We start from the raw sequence: 23,919 nt of genomic DNA on the forward strand, positions 1-23,919 counted from the left end.
CGGCAGTCCCGGACGTCGGTCCTTTCGAAGGCTCAGGGGAGCCAGAGGTTTTGCCAGGAGTCTCTATGGAGTCTCAGGCAGATACTTTACTGTTACAGGATGTGCCCTCTCAGGAGGTAGGCCAGGCTGAGGGGGCTTCTCAGGTAGCTGTTCTTCCCTCTCTTCCCAAGGTAGTTAGGGCCTCTCCTTCTGTTGCCAAAGCTTCTTTTAGAGGAAGGCCAAGTTCAGCTTCTGTAGGGGCTGCTCCTAGCATTTCGGGCTCTGTGCCTAAGAAACATATGCTTAAAATGGCAGAAGATTTGATTACTCTGATTAGAGGTTCTATGCCCCCACCTGATAAGAGGCCTAGGGTGGAACAGGAGTTTGATAGTTTTGAACAGTGTTCACAGGCTTCAGAGTCTTCTGTGGAAGACTTGCAAGAGTTTCCTACTTATTCTGATTCTGATGTGGATGATTCCACTCCTTCAGCTTCTCCTCCTGAGGATTTTTCATTTTCAGAGACTCTTCACTCCATGAGGGAACACTTTAAATGGGAAGGCCAAGATTACTCTGACTCCAGAAAAAGGCTTAGGGAATTCTTGTTTTGCCCCAGCATAGGCCCTTAGCTATTCCTCCTGTGTTGAATGTGGTGGAGGATGTTTTGCAGAGGCTTCTCTGAACCCTGATTCCTTGCCTCCTGCTCCTGTTAAGCCTGATAGGTATTATAGGGTGCCCGAAGCTCATAAGTATTTGTTTAAGAGTCCCAGGGCGGACCCAGAAACTGTTTCTCAGGGGCCTAAAGGTGTTAAAGCTTCTGTGGTTAAAAATCCTGTACCCTCTGATAAAGAGGCAAGGGCTTTGGATAGGTGGGGTAAGAAAGTATATACTTCTTCCACTCTAGCCATGAGGCGTTGAATTGTCAGTTTCATATGCTGAAATATCAGAATTATCTCCTTTCACAATTGAAATCTAAGGTGGATGCTTTGGCGGAAGGTATTGAGTGTAAAGAATTGCTGGATTTGGTTCATGTGTCTGAACAAGTGGGTAAGCATTCTTTGCAGTGTGGTTTTGATGCTGTTCAGGCCTCCTCGAGGGTGGCTGCTACTAGTTCTGTTCTTCGCAGACATGCATGGTTGAAGGATCAGAATTTAGCTGAGCATGTTAAGACCAGGATTTTGGATGCTCCTTTACAGTCTGATGTGTTGTTTGGACCGCCTGTGGAAGCAGTTTTAAAGAAAATGGAGGACAAAGCTAAGTCTATGCAGACTGTTAAAGATTTTTGCAGGTGCAGCCTCCAAGTTTAGTAGAAATTGGCCTGCTAAGGGGTGGACATATCCTGCTTATGGTTCCCAGTCTAGGGGTAGGTCTAGACGTGGTAGGGGCAGGGCTCAAGGTTCGTTTAGGCCTAGATCAGACAGTTCACCTGCTCAGACTTCTGGTGAGGGCAGGGGTCAGTCCTTTCGTAAGCAGAACCAATGACCTGCCTTTTCAGCTGCCAGTGGACTCTCGTCTGGCAGCTCCTTTGGGAGGAAGATTGTCTCTTTTCAAAGAAAATTGGGATTTAATCACTCAAGACAGATGGGTGCTGGATATCATTCATCACGGTACAGATTTTATTTCCACACAATGCCCCTTTCAAAGGCATGCCAGATGTTCCTCCTCCACAAAGAAAAGAGGCTCACAAGCAAGTTTCTCAGTTACTCCAGATAGGGGCTATTCAGCCAGTCCCTGTATCAGAAAGGGGCTTGATTTTATTCTCGCCTGTTCCTAGTACCAAAGAAGGGGAACACGTGGAGACCAATTTTGGATTTATCTATCCTCAACACTTATCTGGACATTCCCAAGTTCAAGATGTTGACGTTACAGCAACTGTTACCTCTGCTGGGCAAGGATCACTGGATGGTAACTTTGGATCTCAAGGAAGCTTACCTTCATGTGCCCATAAGGCTAAGTTGCAGAAAGTATCTGCGGTTTCGAACTGGAGATTTTCATTATCAGTTCTCTGCATTGCCCTTTGGCTTATCTACTGAGAGTATTCACAAAGGTTCTGGCTCCAGTGATAGCTTACTTCAGGCTTCAAGGCATTCAAATTTATCCTTACTTGGACGACTGCCTGATTCTGGCTCAAGAAAAGGAACACCTTCTACAGCATCTGGAATATGTCATAGCAGTGCTAAGATGCCTAGGGTATTCTGTGAACGAAATAAAGTCCAGTCTAGTACCCTCTCAAGACATGTGCTTTCTGGGTGTGAGACTGAATACAGCAGCCCAGATGGCCTTTTTAACCCCGGACAAACAAAAGAGTCTGTCACTTTACTTCCATCAACTATCTCATCAGTCCGTGCTGACTGCAAGGACAGTCCTTCAAGCATTAGGGTTCATGGCATCTTGTATTCTGGTGCTTCCCAATGCCAAACTGCATATGAGGAAGCTGCAATGGTATCTCAAAAATGTATGGACACAGCACTGCCAAGATTTGGACACTGTCATTCAAATAATACCTTGCCTTCAAAAGGAATTCTTGTGGTGGGCTCAGGAATGTCACCTAAACAAGGGACTCTCTGTGACCCGGCCAGAGGCGAGTCAGATTTTAACGACAGATGCCTCGGACACTGCTTGGGAGCTCATCTAAATGGAAAGTGGATACAAGACAAGTGGCCTGCCAGACTACAGCATCTACATATCAACATGAAGGAGATGTTAGCAGTCCAGTTTGCATTGATGGCGTTCCAGGAGTTACTTCTTCCAGGGCAGGTGTTGATTCTGACAGACAACACAACTGTCATGTGGTACATCAACAAGCAAGGGGGAACACATTCTTATCCTCTATGCGGGCAAGCAATGATTTTATGGGAGACTGCGTTAAGCCTGCAACTGACTCTTCAGGCAAGGTTTCTGCCAGGAGCACAGAACTCCTAGCAGATGTATTAAGCAGACAAATCATGGATCCCCACGAGTGGAAACTGGATCTTCATGTATTTCAGAAATTGACAGTGTCATGGGGAACTCCAGACATAGATCTGTTCGCTTCTCCACTAAACCACCAGCTGCCAAAGTATTGCACAAAGGGGTTTCATCACACAGCTTGGAAAGTGGATGCTCTGTCTTTCAGTTGGAAAAACCTTCATGTCTATGCCTTTCCACCTCTACCTCTTCTTCCAAAGGTATTACTAAAGGTCAGACAGGACAGGCCAAGGATGATTTTGATAGCTCCAGATTGGCCTCGGCAACACTGGTACCCACTTCTAAGGAGTCTTGTAAAGAAGCCTCCATGGCCTTTACCTCTGATTCCTCATCTGTTATCTCAGAAGGACGGTCATCTGCTCAATGTCAAGCTTCAATCTCTTCATCTCACAGCTTGGCATATTCTGTGTTGAAGCATGGTAGGTCTCAGCTTCCTCAACAAGTTTTAAATGTGATTATGGAAGCTTGAAGGCCTAGTACTAGGAGAGTGGAAAAATGGAAGAGATTTTTATTTTGGAGTACAGCAAAGAATTTGGAGATTTCAGAGCCTAATTTGAGTGTGGCTCTTCAATATCTTACTGAATTATTGGACAAAGGTTTGTCCTTCTCTTCCATAAAGATTCATGCTGCAGCAATTTCAGCTCACTATGATTGTGACCCACCTTTGTTTTCGCATCCTTTGTTCAAGCAGTTTCTTAGAGGGGCAAAGAATATAAGACCCCGAGCTCCTACTCCTGCTTGGGATCTCAATTTTGTGTTGGAAAAACTTACTCTACAACCTTTTGAGCCTGCAGCTACTGCTGAATTGAAATATTTGTCATGGAAGACTGCTTTTCTGTTGGCTATTACTTCTGCAAGAAGGGTGTCTGAGTTGCAGGCCCTTATGGCAGTAGAGCCCTTTTGATTTTCCATAAGGACAGGGTATCATTACGTACTAATCCTTCCTTTATGCCTAAGGTGGTTTCTAGTGTGGCTTTAAACCAAACTATTCATTTGCCTACGTTTTTGCAGATCCTCAAAATAAAGGGGAAAAGATTTTGCACACTTTAGATGTACACAGGCAATTGCGTTATTATTTGAGCAGGACTAAAGATTTTAGGCAGTCTCAGCAGTTACTTGTTTCTTTTGCTTTGAGTTCACAGGGCAAGCCTGTGTCAAAACAAACTATTTCTAGGTGGATTGGCTTTTGCATTGCATTTTGTTATTCCCATCATGGCAAAGAGGTTCCAGCTGGGATTAGGCCTCATTCCACTAGGGCTACTGCCACTTCAACAGCATTTCTAAGGGGTGGCAACTAAGGATATTCTGGAAGCAGCTACTTGGAGTTCAGTGCATACTTTCTCTAGGCATTATCACCTGCCTATATACTCTAAGACTAGAGCTGGTTTTGCCACAGCTGTTTTACAAGGCATGTTGTCAGCTCCTGCTACTTTATAATTTGCCAGCCTCCCTTACCTCTGCTTTGGGATTCTACCCAATTGTCAGGTCTGCAGCAAGGGCAGGCGAAGTACATAGTACTGTTTTGTACCTACCATAAATGTAGCTGTTCGCGGATTCCCTAGCTGCAGTCCAACTCACCCTCCTTCCCTCTGTGTTTCAGGGTGGTTGTGTAGGTGAGTTTACATGCTTATATTTTTGTATATATTACTGTATATATTGTACATGTTTTTTGGTGCAGGTTGTTTTTGGGACTTGTCTTTTTGGGTCTTCTGACATCTGGGGCAAGAAAAGACTGAGGAAATGGCGTCGGTCATGCGCATTAGTACCCTGACGTACTGACGTCAGTCTAAGCCATGACCGACGCTCTGGTATTCGGGCCGACTGGGACGCGGACTATACCCAATTGTCAGGACTGCAGCAAGGGAATCCTCGAACATCTACATTTATGGTAGGTACAAAACTGTACTTTTCTTCTACTGGACAAATTATTCCTAGTTGCACCATTCTGTCTAGCTCAGCTCTGACTCCATTCTGCATAGCTGCTGGAACCTTCTGTGCTGGTCTAATGACTAGGCTTACCTTGTGTTCTAACTTTATGGAGTGCACAACTGGAAGTTTGCCTAGTTTGTCTTCAAAAATATCAGCATACTCAGACCTTTAGACAACATCTCATTAATAAAATAGATTTAATGTCTATAACTGTTAAAGAATCTATTCCAACACTGATTGATTACTTGATATTAAATTTACAACATAAAGTTTCTGATAAAGGTAAACTTTCATACATACATAAAGTTATCAGACAAGAAACTTTTTACAGTGTAGATTCATACTGGAATTATTTCACTTCTATTAATGGGGACCCACCAAATCAACAAGATAAACAATATATATTGGAATCTGCTTATAGAACTACGTCTTCCATTGTCTGGAGACTTTATACATGGAAATTTTTACATAGATCTTTTATACACCTTTGATGATGAATAAAATAAATAATAAAGATAATCTATGTAAGAGATGTAATGTAGAAATTAATGCTGACTGGGCTCATATGTTTTATGACTGTATAAAATTGAAAGAATACTGGAAGTCAATTAATGAATTTTTGCAGGCTCTTTTTACAGATAATTTCATTATTTCTAAATCTCTTATATTATTCAACACACCTGTACCTCAAAGTGTTAAAAAGGTTAAGCTTCCCTTGTTATGGTCTATTCTAGCAGTGGCTAGGAAAATAATAACTAGAAATTGGATTTCAGATACACCTCCTTCGTTCAATGAATTTAAAAATGTTATGAATATAGTCTGCCATATGGAAATAAACACAATTAGGACTAGAACAAACAGAAAAACATCTTATTTTATTGTATGGGATAATTTACAAAATTTGTTAAAAAAAAATTTAATTTCAATAGCATGGTATTTTAGTGTAATTAATTGATCTGATTGTAGTAGATGTCTTTGTAAATAATTTAGTTGTTTTGTTGAATATTATAATAATACCTATTTTTAATTACTTGTATAAAATTGTTATGATATTTCTCTTATATGTTAAAACAATAAACCTGTTTTGAAAAAAAAAATATCAGCATACTCAGAAAAAATAGTTTGGGTGAAATTTGAGCCATTATCATTCCAATTTACATGGTGGACTTCTTTATTAAATGAAAGCAGTCCCATTTTCAAACTGTCTTTGAGGCCTAATAATGACTGCACATATCTGCTGACTATGTAAAACCTGCAAGTCATAGATGGTCCCAGCAGAGTAACATGAAACCACTACTGAGCCTTCAATTTGAATTTCTTCACCATCATAAGCAACAAGCTTCTCACACTTTGCCAGATCAAGGTGTTCTCCAGCTTTTACTCTAGCAAAGACATCTGCTGACATAACATTGCACTTTGAACCAGTATCTACTTTGAGCTCTACAGGTCTCCCGTTGATCTTAGCAGTACAAAATACTTCATTCTTTGCCAATAAATCTACTGCATTGACTGTTTCAACAAGCACAGACATGCCATCAACATAAAAAAGTAGGATTGCAGCTTTCTAATTGATCAACTTGCCTCTTTGAATGCTCTTTCTCAATAAAAGAATGTGTTCCTTAAGATTTACAAAACCTTTTGAAATGATTCCAGGTTTTCCATGTGTGGCATTGCTGACCAAAAGCTAAGCACTTTTCTCGCTTGGGCTCATGGCTAACTCTACAATTACAACAGTGGACTATGAGGTTTGCCACAGGTTTTCTGAATTATCCCTCTGCTTTAATGAGCGTACCCTGGGTTTTACTGAAGCTCAGGCTGTGGCAGCCACACCCTTTGGCTTGTATCTTTTAACATTGAGCTGCATACTATCAACATTAGCACTGGAAAGCACTGCAAGCATATTTTTCTCATTTGTAAGCATGTTTGTGTGCTTTTCTGTGAGCTCATATATTTGACAAATCTATGTGGCCTTCCTCAAAGTTAAATCACTGTCTCAAAGCAAAATCTTTCTAATGGCATCATTATTAACACCACACACAAGCCTGTCTTTTATCAATTCATCTCTCAGATCACCCAGTCTGCATGTTTTAGCCTTATTTCTCAAGTCGGTTATATAGCCATAGGTTCATAGGTTGGTACTAGGCTATCAGCCCTACGGCCTATACAAGCCTAGCCATAACAATTCCCTGGCTATTTCTTCCCACACTATTTACTTCCCTGGACCCCTGTCTAGCAGGGCGACTGACGTGATCCCCGGGGTGAATTTCCTTTCTCCCATCCAATCGTCAAGGTTCCTTTTGAAGAGGACCAAAGAGGCACTCTGCTTGACATGTATGGGCAATCTATTCCAGAGTCTGGGGAGTCTCTGGGTCAGGAACCTATCCCTCCAGCATGTTTTGTTTATTGTGATGACAAGGATTAGATCTCTGGAGCATGTGGCTCTGAGGGATTGGTGCAAAAGTTTCACCAGGCTTTTAATCTCTTGTGTAAAATAAGTGCCTTTCCATTGTAATATTTGTTTGGGGGTTTACATTTTAAGCACTCAGGGTCTTCCCGCTTTTCAGCCTATACCACAATATGGCGGTCTTCCCCCTCTCCTGCAAACACAGCAGGTGCATGCACAAATAAACACTCTCTTTCAGTGGCTTCTGAACCAACTAAATTAAGCAGAATAAATATCTTTGTACATGCATCTTTGTCAGGAAAAAACAGCCTATATGAAAATATCATACTCGATCAAACACTCTCCAATTTCCTACAATATTGTTATCAAACACAAGTGGACGTGGTCTGCGAAATCTTTCTGCTATCCCAACAAATTACTTTTAAACACAGTACAAACTTGGCTCTTGTAATGATGTATGAACATTCACATACACCAGGTATTTGTAATAATATTCAAATGCACAATAATTTCTTCAAAATGACTGTACTTTGCAAAATAACTGTAATACTGCACACATTTGCCAACACTTTGCATACTTCGGATACTCCGAATAGCTTTAGTTAGTGCGAAAAAGTAGTACATAGAGAAAAAATATGGTTGTTTTCCTTTTTTTATACATTTTATGTGATTCGGATATTGTTTCACACATTTTTGTAATTATTTTGAATATTTTTATCACTATGTCGCAGTTTTGAACATTTTGTTTAATTAGAAATTAATTTTGAGTGCTTTCAATGCTTTCTTTTATATTTGTTGTGTAAACAAAATCATTTAAGCGAGTTTTAGTACATGGAAATCATTTCTGACTTGTTTGCAAGCCATTTGAGCTTTGGATGATCCACATGTATATTCCTCCATTACTGACTGTGCGCCTTACAGTTTTGTCTTTGGATCCCACTTCTGACACCATGTCGCTTGACATGTGTATTCAAATAAGACAATGAGGCTCGGGTGTTCGTTTAAGTAGTTTATTACACACAAACACATCAGGATGGATGACTGGAATATTAAGCTTAAACAAACTAACTGACTGTTACACACATACATGCTTTCACTCTGGCTTCTCACTCAAAATGGCACTCTTGTTTGCATGTGCTCAGTACTTATATGCACATGCCTACTGACTGGAATGTTTCTTAAAGGTACATCACACACTCTGATGTAAAGTGACCTTCCCAAGAAATACCTATATATGTTTACCCCCTCATCTGTCCCTATTCCCAGCATTTTATTCTCTAAGACTTGGCCAGTTTACAGTGCTTTGAGTGAGGCTGGATAGGAGCAAATTGAATAGGGATGAATCTAAGCTTGACCACTGTAGGATATAATTTGTCACTTTTTTGGCAATGAATCGCTTCCCCTGATTATTGCCTTTATTTTGTTGTTACATAACTACCAGTCTGGTCACCCTAACATTGGTGCCCATTTCTGTTTTTCTCACCTTTGCAAGAAGTCTGCAGTTAGGTTTTGCTAAAATCCAAATAGATCACATCAACAGGCCTTCTCATAGATTCATAGAACCTGTGCTCTCTCCCATGTGCTGACCCACTCACAGAATTACATCAGGTTAGTTTAAGTTTCTGCCCACAGGGCATCAGTGCTGGAATGTTCTGAGCAGCCCATTCTGCTCCAGAAAATATGCAAATCTTTATGCCAGTACTGCTTGCATTGCATTGGCCACCATTGAAGTCCATCTTACTAGCTTGTAATGTTTTCAACTACTCCTTGTTCTGCTATCGTAGACTGGTGCCAGTACTGCTAGCCTTCTGCTTTGGTACTATTACTTCCCTAATGGACACATCAAATAGCTGTTACAGATGTTTTACCAAAAACCCTCCTGTCCCTTTCTTGTATCCTTGGCAGGATATCGCATCTGCTCCCTGTGCACTGTTGTTCTTCAGATCTCTCCATGACCTTTACATCTCCTTCACCATTATTTCCCATCATTTAGTTACTTTCTCAAACCAGCTGTTTCCCTTATTTGTCTTTGCTAAACAGTGATGTGAGATATTTATTTAGAATGTTGTTGTTATATAAATTTTGTTTAAGATTAAACTGGGTGTCATGCTATTATATAGAAGTGTTTGTATGTCTTAGTTGTATATTAAATAGGTTGTGGATAGAAAGGGGGGCTTACTGGTCCAGATCACCTCTCTGTAAAATAATAATAACAATAAAGAAATCAATATAATTTTCAACTGCTATTTAGCTTGTTTTTATCTTCCATTTTCATATTCATTGTGAAGCATGGTTTACTGTCAAAATGTTGAAATTAATTTGGTCTAATGTTCATATGATCGACCCATATGGTCGACACATGAATGTTAAGTAGTTCATTTGGTCGACAGGAAGTGCATGCAAATTACCTGTCAACATTATGTTACAAACAGAGCAAAGATTTTCCCTTGTCTGCCCTGTTGTGCAATCTCAAAGTTGTAATATATAATTAGCAGGGGGTGTGGAGGGTGCAGCCCCCCTGCAAAAACACTAATGTCAGTTTGCAGGTGTTTTTCAACCATTTACATTTAGACATTTTTTTCGGTGTTTTGAACATTCAGTGTAATGACATTCTACGTTATGAACATCGACCATGTGAATTTCAACATTTTGATAGTAAACCGTGAAGCATGTTGTTCAGTAGCCACAACTACCCAGTGGAGCCCTGAAATAAAGGTCACTCACTTAATTCCCCTACAGAGAACAAGATCAGGGATTCTTCATTTGCTGGTTTCTGCCAATGCATTTTGCTCGTATTCGGATCAGGTACATCATTCAGTGTGTTTTACACATCACTGATAATGAGATGCTGTAATTGGTCTCAGGAAGATTGGGATCCCCTGTCATAACGAATGTTGTTTTTCCTCTGTGTACATTTCTTCTGTTCTTGACAAGCACATCATTCACCATGCTTACATCAGGCGGTATCACTGTACCAGTGCTCCCTTTTTGCTCCAAACAGCTCTGTAACAAGGTAGCTTAGTTTTCTTTCTTTGTCATCTGCAGAACTCGTTCCATTATCCTCTCTATTACTTGACACATCTCCTTGCGTCGTATTAGGTCTATGTCATATGAACAAAAGACCATTTCATCAAGTTGCAAAAGATCAAGTCAATGAACGTCGAACTGGCTTTTCCTCTGGAAACTGGCATCATAAACAGTGTTTTTGCAGAGAGACAAGCCCCCCTGTACCCCCTACACCTCCTGAACATTATATATACCAACTCCAAGATCGCTTCACATCGGGGAAAGGGCAGTCACCAGATCCCAAAAAATACTGACTTCTGGAGGAGAAGCCATTTTGATGTTTTGTGACTCCATCTTGGCAAATCATTAATATGATCTTGTGATCATATGATATGGACCCCTCCTATTACATCTTTCTCCAATTCTTATCTTCATTGTACTGTCACCTCATCTACCATCCATGTGTACTCCATCCTTCCTGAATGCCCTCTGCCCCAATACTGCCAATATGCCATCCCCACATCACTGGCTATTAGGTTTTCTACATCCAGTCAAAGATCTTTAAATATTTAAGGTTGAAATTATTTTCTTTCCTCCACAATTTGCTGTGTACTCAATGTGTCCTGCTTTATTGTTCTTTTATTTTGTGTGTGTGTGTGTGTGTGTGTGTGTGTGTGTGTGTGTGTGTGTGTGTGTGTGTTGCTACTTTGCAAACATGTAAATAAAACTGTTATCTCTGTACTTAAAGAATAAATGCAACATCTGATTTGTTTTATCTTTTCAGTTTGTTGACTCCATCAAGCTGAACAAGCGACCTTTTCATCTGGTTGGTACATCTATGGGTGGTAATATAGCTGGAGTTTATGCTGCACAGTATCCCTCAGAAGTTTCTAGTTTATCTCTAATATGCCCTGCTGGTAAGTAAAAAAAATAGTTTAAAAAAGTATCACAGGAAGTTCATATTTTCAGTTATCCATCTGAGTGAGGTCATTGTTATAACACCTTGTCCTTTGCTGCAGTCTACAGCCATTTCGCAGCTGCATTACCATCTGAAATGAAAGGTAACTTTTCAGACCATCTGTTGCTCACAACAAGTAACATGTTTTTACTGTAGTAATTTACATAACATATAGTGCAGTTATGTAAAATCTTACCATAACAGTAGATGTCCTCTTCACTGTTGAAGTATTCTTTACAACAGGGATCCCCTCCCAAGGGCACCCCAATGTCTGACCAGTATACAAAAGCCTTTGGGTTGTAAAAGGTATACTGTATGTCACATGTATGCTCCTTGCACATGGCATAGGACATAAAGGTGAAATCCAGATGTACCATCCTCAGAACTCAAAAGGGCCCAGTAGGAATGGCAGTCCAAGGATAAAAATTGGTAACAAACGCATCCAAAAGGAAAAAGGACCAAGGGGAGGAGGGAGCAAATGAATACTGCAGCATTGAAGAGAAGGGCATCTACTGCTATGGTGAGATTTTACTCAGCTGTACTATGTACCTCCATATCACTGTTGCAGTATTCTTTAAAATAGAGAGAATGGAAAAGCTCAGGAAGAAAATCGGGAAGAGGAAGGGCCAGCAGAGCTCTTTAAGAAGCCATGTGGAATGGCCCTAGCAAAGCCATCTCTGGCCATATAAATCAGGTCCAACTTATAGTGTTTTGTAAAAGTATGCAGAGACATCCAGGTTGCTGCCTCAAGAATAGAATTAGTAGTCAGACCATTGAAAAAGTACCATAAGAAACCACAGCTCTAGTGGAATGAGCTCTAAGAGAAGAAGGAAGGCTCTTCACATAAAAAGAATAGCAAAAAGAAATAGCTTTAGATATCCAAGGGAAAATGGTTTGCTTGGAAACAGCCAAACCTAAAGACCTAGGATGAAAACAAACACAAAGCTGATCAGATTTAAGAAAAGCTTTAGTCTTATCCAAGTAATACTGGAGTTGTCTGTGCAAATGCAAGGTGTGCAAAACCTTCTCACTAGCAGACTGTGGAGAAGGGAAAAAAAAGTGGACAAATGAATACACTAATTAAGACACAACTCATTAACCACACTGGGCATAAAAGAAGGATTAGTATGATGGGACACCCTGTCCTTATGGAAAACTAAACAAAGGAGGAGCAGCCATAAGGGCTTGCAGCTCAAACACTTGTCTGTCAGATGTAAGGGCCAAATGAAGAACAGTCTTCCAAGAACAATGCTGTAAGGAAGCTGAAGCATCAGGTTCAAAAGGAGGATATGTCATTTTTTTCTAAAATAAAATTAAGATCCCAGGAAGGAGGGGCCAGTTTTCTGGGAGGCGTAATGTGAAGGACACCTTTAAGAAACTGTTTGGTCTCAAATATATAGCTAAAGGGGGAGTAAAAGGCAGATAAGCAGAGACAGTTGATATGTGGGCCTTAGCAGAAGAATAGGCCAATCCAGCATTGAGCAAGTTACATAAATAAGACAGAGAACCAAATGAACATCCTCAGTAAGTGGATCCAGGTTACAAGAAAGACACCAAACAGAAAACTCTTCCATTTGGATAAGTAAGATTTCGTAGTAGTGGGTTTCCTGGCCTCCTGCAGGACCCAAAGCATATCCTGAGAAAAAAAAAAAGGTTGTCTGTAAGGGTTCAAAACTCTATCACCCACAATCTCAGCTGAAGTGTGGACAGGTGGGGCTGGACAAGAGATTCCTTGTTTTGTGTGAGTAGGTCCACCATGTGAAGTAACTTGTGATGATTGCCCTTGGCAAGATGCAGAAGAAGAGGGAACCAATACTGTCTGGGCCAAAAGGGAGTCACAAACAAGATTTTGGAAGCATCCTGTTTTAGCTTGAACAGGACTTTCAAAATGAGAGGAAGGGGAGGGAAGACATAAAGAAACATTCCTTTCTAAGAAAAAGACATGGAGTCCACCTTCCAGGCCAGAAGGGAAGCAAATAGATCTACTTGAGGAGTACCCCACTGGTGGACAATGTCCAGAAATACATCCCTGTGAAGCATCCACATCATGGGATAGTGTTATAGACCTGCTCAGAGAATCTATCACTGTGTTTTGATCTGAGGGAATGTAAACTACCTGAAAGGTCACTTGATACTGGATAGCTAGCTCCCAAACCTGAAGAGCTAACCTGCATAGGAGATAAGACCGTGTCCCCATTTGCTTGTTGACATACCACATCACTGTGGTATTGTCTTTGAGAATCTTGAGAAGCCCTGGAAGAAAAAGAGAATGAAAAGCCTGAAGAGCATTAATCTGTATTATATTGATGTGGTCTTTCTTTTGTCGAAGTGACCAAAGGCCTTGTACCTTCAGAGGGCCAGAGGAAGCCCCCCCCATCCCATGTCTGAGGCATCTGTGAAAAGCTCTTGAGAGGAGATTGGAGGTTGAAAACGAAGCCCTGGGTTGAGGGACAACTGATGAATCCACCACTGAAGTTTCAGCTTTAGGCAAGTAAAGGGGCTAGAAAATGTAAAGGATGAGAATGTTGAAGCCAAACTGACTTTAAACACCACTGAAGCTTTCTCATGTGGAGCTTGGCTAGAGGGAGCATAGGAATGGTGAAAGCCATGTAATAACCCAGGGCCGTCAGAAATTATCTGGCTGTTATTTAAGCCATAGGAAGAAGGGAGTGCAAGAAAACAATGAAAATTAAAGCCTTGGGAAGAGGCAGGAAGGCCAGCATTGGAACAGTCTGGATCTTACAACCCAGAAAAACATGATCCTGAGAAGGAGTCAAGAATGACTTCTGGAAATTTATTGTAAACCCCAGGCTTTTCTAGAGAGAAATGGTAAAGTGTAGATGCTGAAGTAAGATCTCTTGAGAGGAGGCCTGAATAAGCAGGTTGTCCAGATGGGGAAAGACGTGTATCCCTCTTAGCCTGCACAAAGCAATCATGGGAGCCAGGCATTTGTTGAAGACCCTTGGGGCAGTAGAAGGGCCAAAGGCCAAAGCAGAGATCTGAAAATGCCAGGAAACAACAGAGAAACATAACATTTCCTTAAAAGGGAATGATAGGAATGTGTAGATAAGCATCCTTGAGAACCAGGAAAACGAGAAAAGCCTGAGGAAGTAGCAAAGGAAACAAAGTTTGAAGGGATAGCATCCAGAAGGAAGGACAGGACCTGCAAAAAAGTGTTTAGCTGAGAAAGATCCAATATGGGTGTCCGAGTGCTTTCTTTCCTGGGGACCTAGAACATTCTGGAGTAAAACTCCTTCCCCCTGTGAGGAGTTGCAACCTCTTCAATTGTTCCTTAAGCCAACAGTCCCTGAAGCACCTTTGGAAAAAAGGGCAATTGATCCTGAGGAGGCAGAGGAAAGCCCAAATAAGGGGGGAGAGATTTACAAACTATGGAATAACCCTGGTAAATTATGGAAAGAACCCAGGAGTCTCGGCTATTTTTTATTCAGATAGGAAGAGACACAGAAAGGAAGGAATGTGACTGGGAAGAACAAGATAGTCAGACAGCCAGTGGCGGCTGATGACTTCAAATTAAAGGGGGGCTTTAGGAGACAGCTGAATGGGTGGGGCCAATGGGAAGGGGTGTGGCCAACTAAAAAGGAGTGGAGCTATGCTCAAAACCATAACTGGAACTTGAATTAAATACGCTGCCCTGGGTGCCAAACCGTCAGTACGACAGTCCAATCAAGACAAAATGAAGTGTAGAAGAAAAAAATATATCAATGCATTGGCTACATGACAACTTACTTAATATTAAGATGGAAACACAAAGGTTGTGAGGCATGAAAAAATAAATTACTTTTTAAATACATTACTGGAATGCCAGTCTAAAGCAGTTCTAATTATAATTTATATTCAGCTTTATAAAATTACCAAGTAACATGCTGAACATAGCAATCTCTGTGATACCCCCACTTGTAAAAATGTTTTTTATCCAAAAAAGACCTGCTGCCTGATAACAACTATCCACTTGTTTCATGGGGAAGACATGATCAAAGTAAAAAATGAACAGCAAACAAGAAACAAGCTCAAGATAAATTGCTTAAAGGATTACTGCACAAGTTATGGACCACACGTGATAGATGGGCATTCTGTTTAGTTTACGGGTAAAGCCTGCAAAGATGACTACAAGTCTCCAACAAATGTAATGAGCTTCTGAAAATACTGTAATCCTGTTTTTTTATTACAAATACTGCCATATGCATTTCAATACCTAAGGCTTATACGTTATCTAGTTATGTAAATATTCTCTGCATGGCAACAACTAAAAGGCTTTCATTGTTGATAATTCTTTAACAGTATACTTATTAAAGCTTACTTGTATCTTACAATCTTCGACAAGCTTGCCTGATGATCATTAAAGCATTGCTACTTAAACATAGAGCAACAGGGCACTGCAACAGCATGCATTTTCTGAATAATAAGGATAAATCAACAGTATAAAAATATGACAGAAAACCAGAACATTCTGCAAAATCAAGGACAGATGAAAAGCCATGGTCGTACTTGTGGTGCATCTTGGATGGGGGAGTACTCTGCACACTTACAGTGCATAACTGTTCCTTGCCTTGCTTGGAGACATCCAAAGCCACTACAGTGGGGAGTGGGTGCAACAAGTATGTCACAATTTGAAATTTCTCTGGCTGACGATGATGGCTCACATTTATATTACGCTGTCGAAAACTCAAACTGTCAACAGCGTAATAATCGACACAAAAATGTCGAAACCCCCGAACATCGAACACACAAAAAAAAAAAAAAAAAAAAAACACCCAAACATAACACAAATTGCTCTATTCAGGGGGGCAAGCCCCCCTGCACCCCCCACTTATTAAATATACCAACTCCAAGATTGCACTACATTGCAGTAAACGGAAATCTCCTCTTATGGAGATTTCCATTTACACACGCAATGACTTTCACTTTCGACATTTTGGTGCCGACAATATCAGCTTCAATATTGTCGGCCTTCGACAGGGTGAAGTAGACCCGGTGGCTCATACCTCTCATCCTCAGAGCAAGACATTTGGGCAAAGCCATGCATAGAAGTGGGACACAGGCTCAAAAATAAGAACAATTTTTAAATATTGCTCTTATAAACTTAGAAAAATAATAGACTAGTAATAAGTCTTGCATTAGTATGAATTTTCTGAAGGGTATGAAATTTGAAACTCAAATGCCTGCCATTATTTTCTAACTTCAGTCTTTAATGATTTGTCACTAATTTGCCAGAAAAAACACAATGTTATGAAAAACGGACCAAAAATGTGATGCAAACATACAAAATTGCCACACAATGAAGCTGGGAACCAGTCAAAGAAGGGACACCTTTTTAATATTAGTACTGTTAACTTGAGCAGCTGGCAAAATAAGAGCATCTACATGCATTTCTGAAATAAAAGTAATCTATAACTCTGATCATTACAGTTAGTTATGATTGTAAACCCTCCACGTTTTCTTCCAAAATTGCTATTTTGCAGAGAGATTATTAGGGGGAGAGCAACATTTTGAGCCAAAATTGTGGACAGTTGAGAGGTTTGAATATTCCTAATTCTATAAAGCAATTTATTTGCACATACCTCTCAACCTCTTAATGCAGGAAATCTGGACAAGGCCAACTATACTGGGGGAACATACAAACAGTACTAAAAATTGCTCTTGTATAAACTCAAGACAGTTGATATAATAACAGGTCTTGCTTTAGCATGCATTTTTCTGAAGGTTATGATGACTGAAACTCAATGTCTCTCATTATTTAGTGACTTCATTCCTAAATGATTTGCCAGAAAACCACAAATTTTATGAGGAACAAACCAAAACTAAGAAGCAAAAATCTGGACAGTTGAGAGGTACAGTTCATCTGGGGCTGTCTTTGAGTTTGCTGCCCTTCCCCCCTCACAAAATCATGGTCGAATGGAGCCTACCCCCTGCAGCCATTCCAATGTCCCATTCCTTGGTTATTTCACCCCATTTACCATAAACACTGTAACGTGCATACTGCTCTACATCTGTGATGATTTGGATTTCATTTGAAAGTTTTTTTTTGCATTTTACAGCACATATCTGCTAAACAAAGCAATGCAGTCTCACAATGAAAATAGACTTATCATTAAAGCTTCTCTGCCCTTGAAACTCACATTCAGTGAAATAGCATTGAAACCCACATTCAAGGAAAATGCATTTTGCCAGTGGCAGATAAAGATTAACTTTGGGCTGTTTTCAAATCATAGGCACCTTGAACACGAAACATACACCTGCTCTTTGATACACCTTCCTGACTGTATTAAATTATATTCTTTGTACAATACAATATAATACAGTTGTTAGAGGGCATTTTAAATTTATCGTTTTGAACATTTTTCTAGTAAACAATGAAATAAAATGCATGCACCAATAATAACAAAACTGCCGAATTCAGAACATTTCCATCATAAAAGTCTACTCAGACTTCTACAGTCCACCAGTATCAGTAAATATGCACAATCTCTGAAGACGTAAAAGTCATCTAAATTCCACATTAAAGAAATCTGTAACAACTTTATATGTCATTGTTTCATCTACAAATAAAGTGCCTGTTGCCCTTGAGGAATAAATTGCCTATGTTGCATTAAAAAATGATAAGCTAGTAATATCGCAGTATGGAATGGATGGCAAACTGGTAACAGGTTCATAGTTACTAGGTATCTTTGCAAAAAAAGACTGCAGCATCCACCCCCTTTAAAACACAGTACAGTAAGAGCAATGCATCTACCTACTGTGGGAGTAGAACCCACAGCCTTCTTCATCAAAAGCAAGTGTACTACCTGTTGTGCTATTAACAATGCAAGCTGACTCAGCATAAGCAGCACTAAACTTTTGTTCCCCTGCAGCTCTCAGCTCCTTGTAAAATCTACTCGACACTCAGCTATATCTCTGAACTTTGCAGCACAAGAAATCTGGAAAAAGCCAAAATTTATTTGGGGGGGCAACAGCCCAAAAACCAGGGACACATTTTAAACATTGCTTGTATAATGTTGGAAAGTTGCTAGAATAAAATGCTGTGTTACCACCATACATTTCACTGCCAGATCTTAAACCCAGGACCATACCACTATGCCAAATGTTTTGTGAAAGAGAGGAAGATAAACTTAAATGGCTACCATTTAGTGAATTCAGTTCTCACCATAGCTGTCAACCTCTTAGCACAAAACACCTGAACAAAGCCAATAATGGGGGAATACAGCCCCAAACATATTCAGCAAATTCACATGTTCTTCATGTTTCACTGTTGCAGTCATTACATTTGGGTAATCTGCTGGCAGGTTGCCCTCAGTCGACCTGAATAACAAAGTCTTGGGTCCTGCGTCAGTTGCTGTCTCCTCTTCCATGACGTCAGGTCATCAGGGGTATAAAACATGCAGCCGACGCCATTTTATTCAGTCTTTCTTGCCGCGCGGTGCCCGAAGCAGAAGCAGTTCGCAAGGGCTGGTCAGCCGACTCCTGAAATTTTCGCATTCGAGTTTCAGAACCGAAGTCTTCAATTAAAGCTAAGTACCCCATTGGGGAAACTTTTGCTTGCTCGTTAGCCAATGTCAGTAAAAGTTAATAATTGCATTACTTGTGGGAAGCAAATACCTCGTAAGGATTTTCATTTGTACTGTATTCCTTGCCTAGGCCCAGATCATAACGTGCCTTGCTGTCGGTTTTGTGCTAGATTTAACCAATGCACTATTAAGCGTTGGTATATTTTTGCTTCAAAATGTTTTGGATCCAGATTTAATTACCCTTAAATGTCATCAGGGAGCAATCTGACTACTGGAGTTCACAAAAAACGCAAAGAAAAAGACAGAGACAGACTGTCGAGATCCAAAACCGACGACAAAACTTCTCATAAGCCAGTCGCCGGTTCGCCGGTACTCAGTGAGGTGCTTTCGCAGCCTGTGATACCTGCTACTTTTGAGTCGCAGGCCTCTACCAAGACCCATGCGGAGTCCGGAATGCCGCGAGATTCTCAGAGTATTGAACCCGCGGGTGTCTCTCCCTTGGATGGGTCCGGAGCCGCTGAGCAGGCACCAGCTTCTGAGGGTGTTTTCAGGCCTCGACATTTTTATATAAAACCGACGCCAGCTTCAAAAACAAAATCAAAAACAACTTCTAAGTCTAAAAAATGACGCATGAGCCACGTGCTCAGGCCCCAATGCCTAAAAAACAGATGATGAAAATGGCTGAGGACTTAATTACCTTGATCAGGGGTTCCCAACGTCCCCCTGCTAAGAAGCCTAGGCAAGACACTGATTATGAATCTTCAGATCAGGTTTCTATTATTCTGATTCCTCTTCTGATCAGGAATTTTCCATACCACCGTATGAGGATTCAGATGTAGAATAATCCATCCCATCTGCATCTCCTTCTGAGGATTATTCTTTTGGCGAAACCTTGCATACTTTAAGGGAACATTTTCATTGGGAGAGTCAGGATTTCTCTGAATCAAAAAAGAGGCTTAGGGATTTCCTTCTTCTTCAGCATAGGCCTTTGGCTATACCTCCTGTATTAGACATTGCTGATGATGTGTTTATGGAATCAGGCATGGTTCCTGATTCCCTAACTCCGGCTCCTAGTAAGCCAGACAGATATTACAGTGTTCCTGACTCCCACACATTTCTTTTCAAAAATCCTGCTGCTGATCCTGAAACTATCTCACAGGGTCCCAAAGGTGTAAAGGCCTTTACAGCCAAAAATCCTACCCTCTCTGATAGAGATTCCAGGGTGCTGGATAGATAGGGGAAAAGGGTTTGTACGTCTGCAACCTTGGCAATTAGGGGCTTAAACTGCCAATTTCATATGCTTAAATATCAACAGCATGTTATGGGCTTATTGAAACAGAAAATTATGTTGATTTCTGATTATGTGGAAAATAAAGAATTACAGGAATTATTGCATGCAGCAGAACAGGTTGGAAAGCATACTTTGCAATGTGCTTTTGATTCCTTGGAGGCCTCTTGCAGGGCAGCAGTTACTGGATCTGTGTTTAGAAGGCATGCCTGGCTCAAGGAACAGAATCTGCCTGATCATGTTAAAGCTAAATTGTTGGATGCCCCTTAACAGCATGATACTCTGTTTGGTAATAAGGCTGAAGAGATTTTAAAGAAAATGGAAGACAAAGCTAAATCTATGCAAACTTAAAAGATTTCTTACAAAGAGGATTACTGGCCTCAAACAAATGCCCTACACTGACCACCTCAAAAAACTTCAGCTTTACTCTGTAGCATATCGCCTACTCTGAGGTGATCTCTGCCTAACATATAAAGCTATGTCAAACCCAGAGCTGTTGGACATGCTACACCTAAAGAAATCCCAATCCCTCCAAGCTACACGCTCTAGGGACCTAAACCTTGTCACCACAATGAACAGGACACGCTGGAGGGATCGATTCCTGTCCCAGAAACTTCCTATACTCTGGAACAAGCTGCCCATCTATGTCAAGCAAAGTTCTTCATTAGCACTCTTCAAGAAAAATCTTGATGAGTGGATGGGAAATAGGAAATACACCTCAGGGATCACTTCTGTGTCTCTGCTGGACAGTTGCACAGGAAAATAACTTTCTTAGGTGGCGTAAGCTATGGCACTTTGCTGGCTAGGCTTATGTAGGCCCTTGGGTCGATAGCCTAGTGCCTACCTATGAATCTATGAACAAGTGCAGCCACCCAGATTCAGTAGGCACTGGCCTGCTGAAAATTGTTCCTTTCCTGTGTCCAACAGAGCCTCTCAAAGCAAATCCAGGCACTCAAAAGGCTCTAGATACCAATCATAGGGTTCTTACAGGTCAAAGCAATGGAGTGCCTCCACCTCCAAATCTCGAGGGAACAAAGCACAACCCTACAGTAAACAGTTTCAATGACTTCCCTCTTCCATCACCAAGCACTTATCTTTTGGCAGCCCCCTTGGGGGAAAATTAGCACTTCATGCTCAAAATTGGAAGTTAATTACCCAGGACAAGTGGGTATTAAACATAGTATCCCAGGGGTACAGATTTCATTTCCATACTTTGCCAATTCCAAACGGTTGGCCAGATCTGCCACAAAATCAATGGGCAGAGTCTCAGAAACAAGTTACATCCCTCATGGATATGGGGGCTATTCAAGCAGTACCAGAACAGGAAAAAGGACAAGGTTTGTATTCAAGACTGTTCCTGGTACCCAGAAAAGACAATGCCTGGCATCCAATACTGGACTTATCGATTTTGAACACGTTCCTGGACATTCCAAATTTCAAAATGCTGACTTTACAACAGCTACTGCCTATGCTGGGCAAGAACGCTTGGTTAGTGACTCTAGACTTAAAAGAGGCATACCTGCATATCCCTATAAGGGAATCGTGCAGAAGATACCTCCGCTTCAAGGCAGGTTTTATGTATTACCAATTCTCTGCACTGCCCTTTGACTTATCTACTGCGCCCAGGGTCTTTACAAAGTGCCTGGCACCAGTAATTGCATTTTGCAGACAAAGAAGCATACAAATTTATCCTTATTTGGACAACTGTCTCATTCAAGCAGAGAACAAGGACATTCTACTTCAACATCTGGCATTTGTAAAAAGGCTTCTAACATGCCTAGGGTACACAATAAACGAAAAGAAATCACAACTGGTACCCTCTCAAAAAATTGCATTCCTGGGTGCAAGCTTGAATACAACCGCCCAAATGGCTTACCTTATGCCAGACAAACAAAGGCAACTGACTACATACTTCAAACAGATGGCAGCAAAAACCCAGTTATCTGCAAGACAAATTCTGCAGGCTTTGGGGTTCATGGCATCCTGCATTCTACTAATTCCATATGCAAGACTCCATATGAGGAAACTTCAATGGTACCTAAAAAGTTTATGGCGTCAGCATCATCATAGTCTGGAAACAATGATTCTTCTCATTCCCTGCCTACAACAGGAGTTTCTTTGGTGGGCAGAGACATGTCACCAAAACAAGGGACTGTCATTCACTCTAGCCCCTTCCACCCAAACCCTAACTACAGATGCATCAGACTATGCTTGGGGGGCCCACCTGGTGGGGAGATGCATTCAGGGCATATGGAGCCCAAAACAAATGCATCTGCATATCAACCAGAAAGAGATGCTAGCTGTTCAGAATGCCCTGACAGCCTTCAAGGACTTAGTTCATCCAGGACAACTACTGATAAAGACGGACAACACCACGGTTATGTGGTACATAAACAAGCAGGGGGGGTACACATTCCTACCCCCTTGGCAGACTAGCCATGGCATTGTGAAACACAGCCTTGACTTACCAAGTACATCTTCAAGCTCACTTCCTGCCAGGAAAACAAAATACTCTGGCAGATGACCTAAGCAGAAATTTTATGGAACCGCACTAGTGGAAACTGGATCCACAAGTCTTCAGCATGGTAACACAGAAATGGGGGAGACCAGACATCGATTGTTTTGCCTCTCCCCAAAATTATCAACTGGACAAATTCTGCACAAGGACTTATCACAGACAAGCATGGAAAGTGGATGCCCTATCCTTCAGTTGGAAAAACCTATCAGTCTATGCCTTTCCCCCTCTGCTTCTTCTCTCCACAGTCTTACTAAAGGTCAGACAGAAAAAAACAAAAATGATCCTAATTGCTCCAGACAGGCATCGCCAGCACTGGTACCCAATTCTAAGGAATATGTCTCAAATACCTCATCTATTGTCTCAGCAGAACAATCAAATTCTGCATACTCAGCTCCATACTCTGAACCTTGCAGCATGGCTGATCATGTAATTATTCAAACAACACCACTCAGTAAATCTGTTATGGATGTCATTTTGGAAGCCAGAAGGCCTAGTACAAGAAAATCTTATGCTGATAAATGGAAGAGATTCTGTGCTTGGAACCAATCACAAGGAATGGACACAGCAAAACCAAATATCCCTCAGATTTTACAATACTTGACTGAGATGCTTGACAAGGGCCTATCCTTCTCTTCAATAAAAATCCATACCTCTGCTATCTCTGCTCATTACAACATGGAGCCTCCCATCTTTTCTCATCCTCTGCTAAAACAGTATCTTAGAGGAGCCAGAAATTTAAGGCCTTCCAGAAGATCACCAACTCCTGCATGGGACCTCAATTTTGTGCTGGAAAACCTCACCCTGCCTCCTTTTGAACCAGCAGTTACTGCGGATATAATGCTTTTATCTTGGAAAACAGCTTTCCTTTTGGCAATCACTTCAGCAAGAAGGGTTTCAGAATTACAGGCTCTTATGGCTGTGGAGCCTTTTATTACATTTTACCCGGACAGGGTGTCCCTCAGGACCAATCCTTCCTTTATGCCTAAGGTGGTATCCAGTGTGGCTCTTAACCAAACTATTCACCTGCCAACATTTTACCCAAATCCGCAGAACAAGGGGGAGAGGATTCTGCATTCATTGGACGTGCACAGACAACTAAGATTCTACTTAAAACAGGACCAAATCTCTAAGAAAGTCTGAGCAACTACTGGTGGCATTTGCATCAGGATCAGAGGGGAAGGCTATATCAAAGCAGACTGTTTCTAAGTGGATAAGGCACTGCATTTGTTTCTGCTACTTGCATCATGGTAAACCTGTACCCAAGGGAATCAGGTCACATTACACCAGAGCTGCCTCTACTTCAGCAGCCTTTCTCAGAGGAGTTCCAACCAAAGACATTCTAGAAGCTGC

The 23,919-nt window shown here is 41.1% G+C and overlaps 1 protein-coding gene across 1 annotated transcript in view; it reads left to right on the forward strand.

Annotated features, from left to right (window-relative positions):
- Positions 1-23,919, forward strand: part of ABHD6 (abhydrolase domain containing 6, acylglycerol lipase) — a 510,377-nt gene that overhangs the window by 186,144 nt on the left and 300,314 nt on the right. Inside the window, exon 4 of the mRNA XM_044078793.1 lies at positions 11,067-11,199. Coding sequence (XP_043934728.1) covers positions 11,067-11,199 — 133 coding nt within the window. The remainder of the gene's footprint in view (positions 1-11,066; positions 11,200-23,919) is intronic.

Source organism: Protopterus annectens, chromosome 7.part1 (genome assembly GCF_019279795.1).
Source record: "Protopterus annectens isolate FY-2018-M chromosome 7.part1, PAN1.0, whole genome shotgun sequence".
Lineage (NCBI taxonomy): Eukaryota > Metazoa > Chordata > Ceratodontiformes > Protopteridae > Protopterus > Protopterus annectens.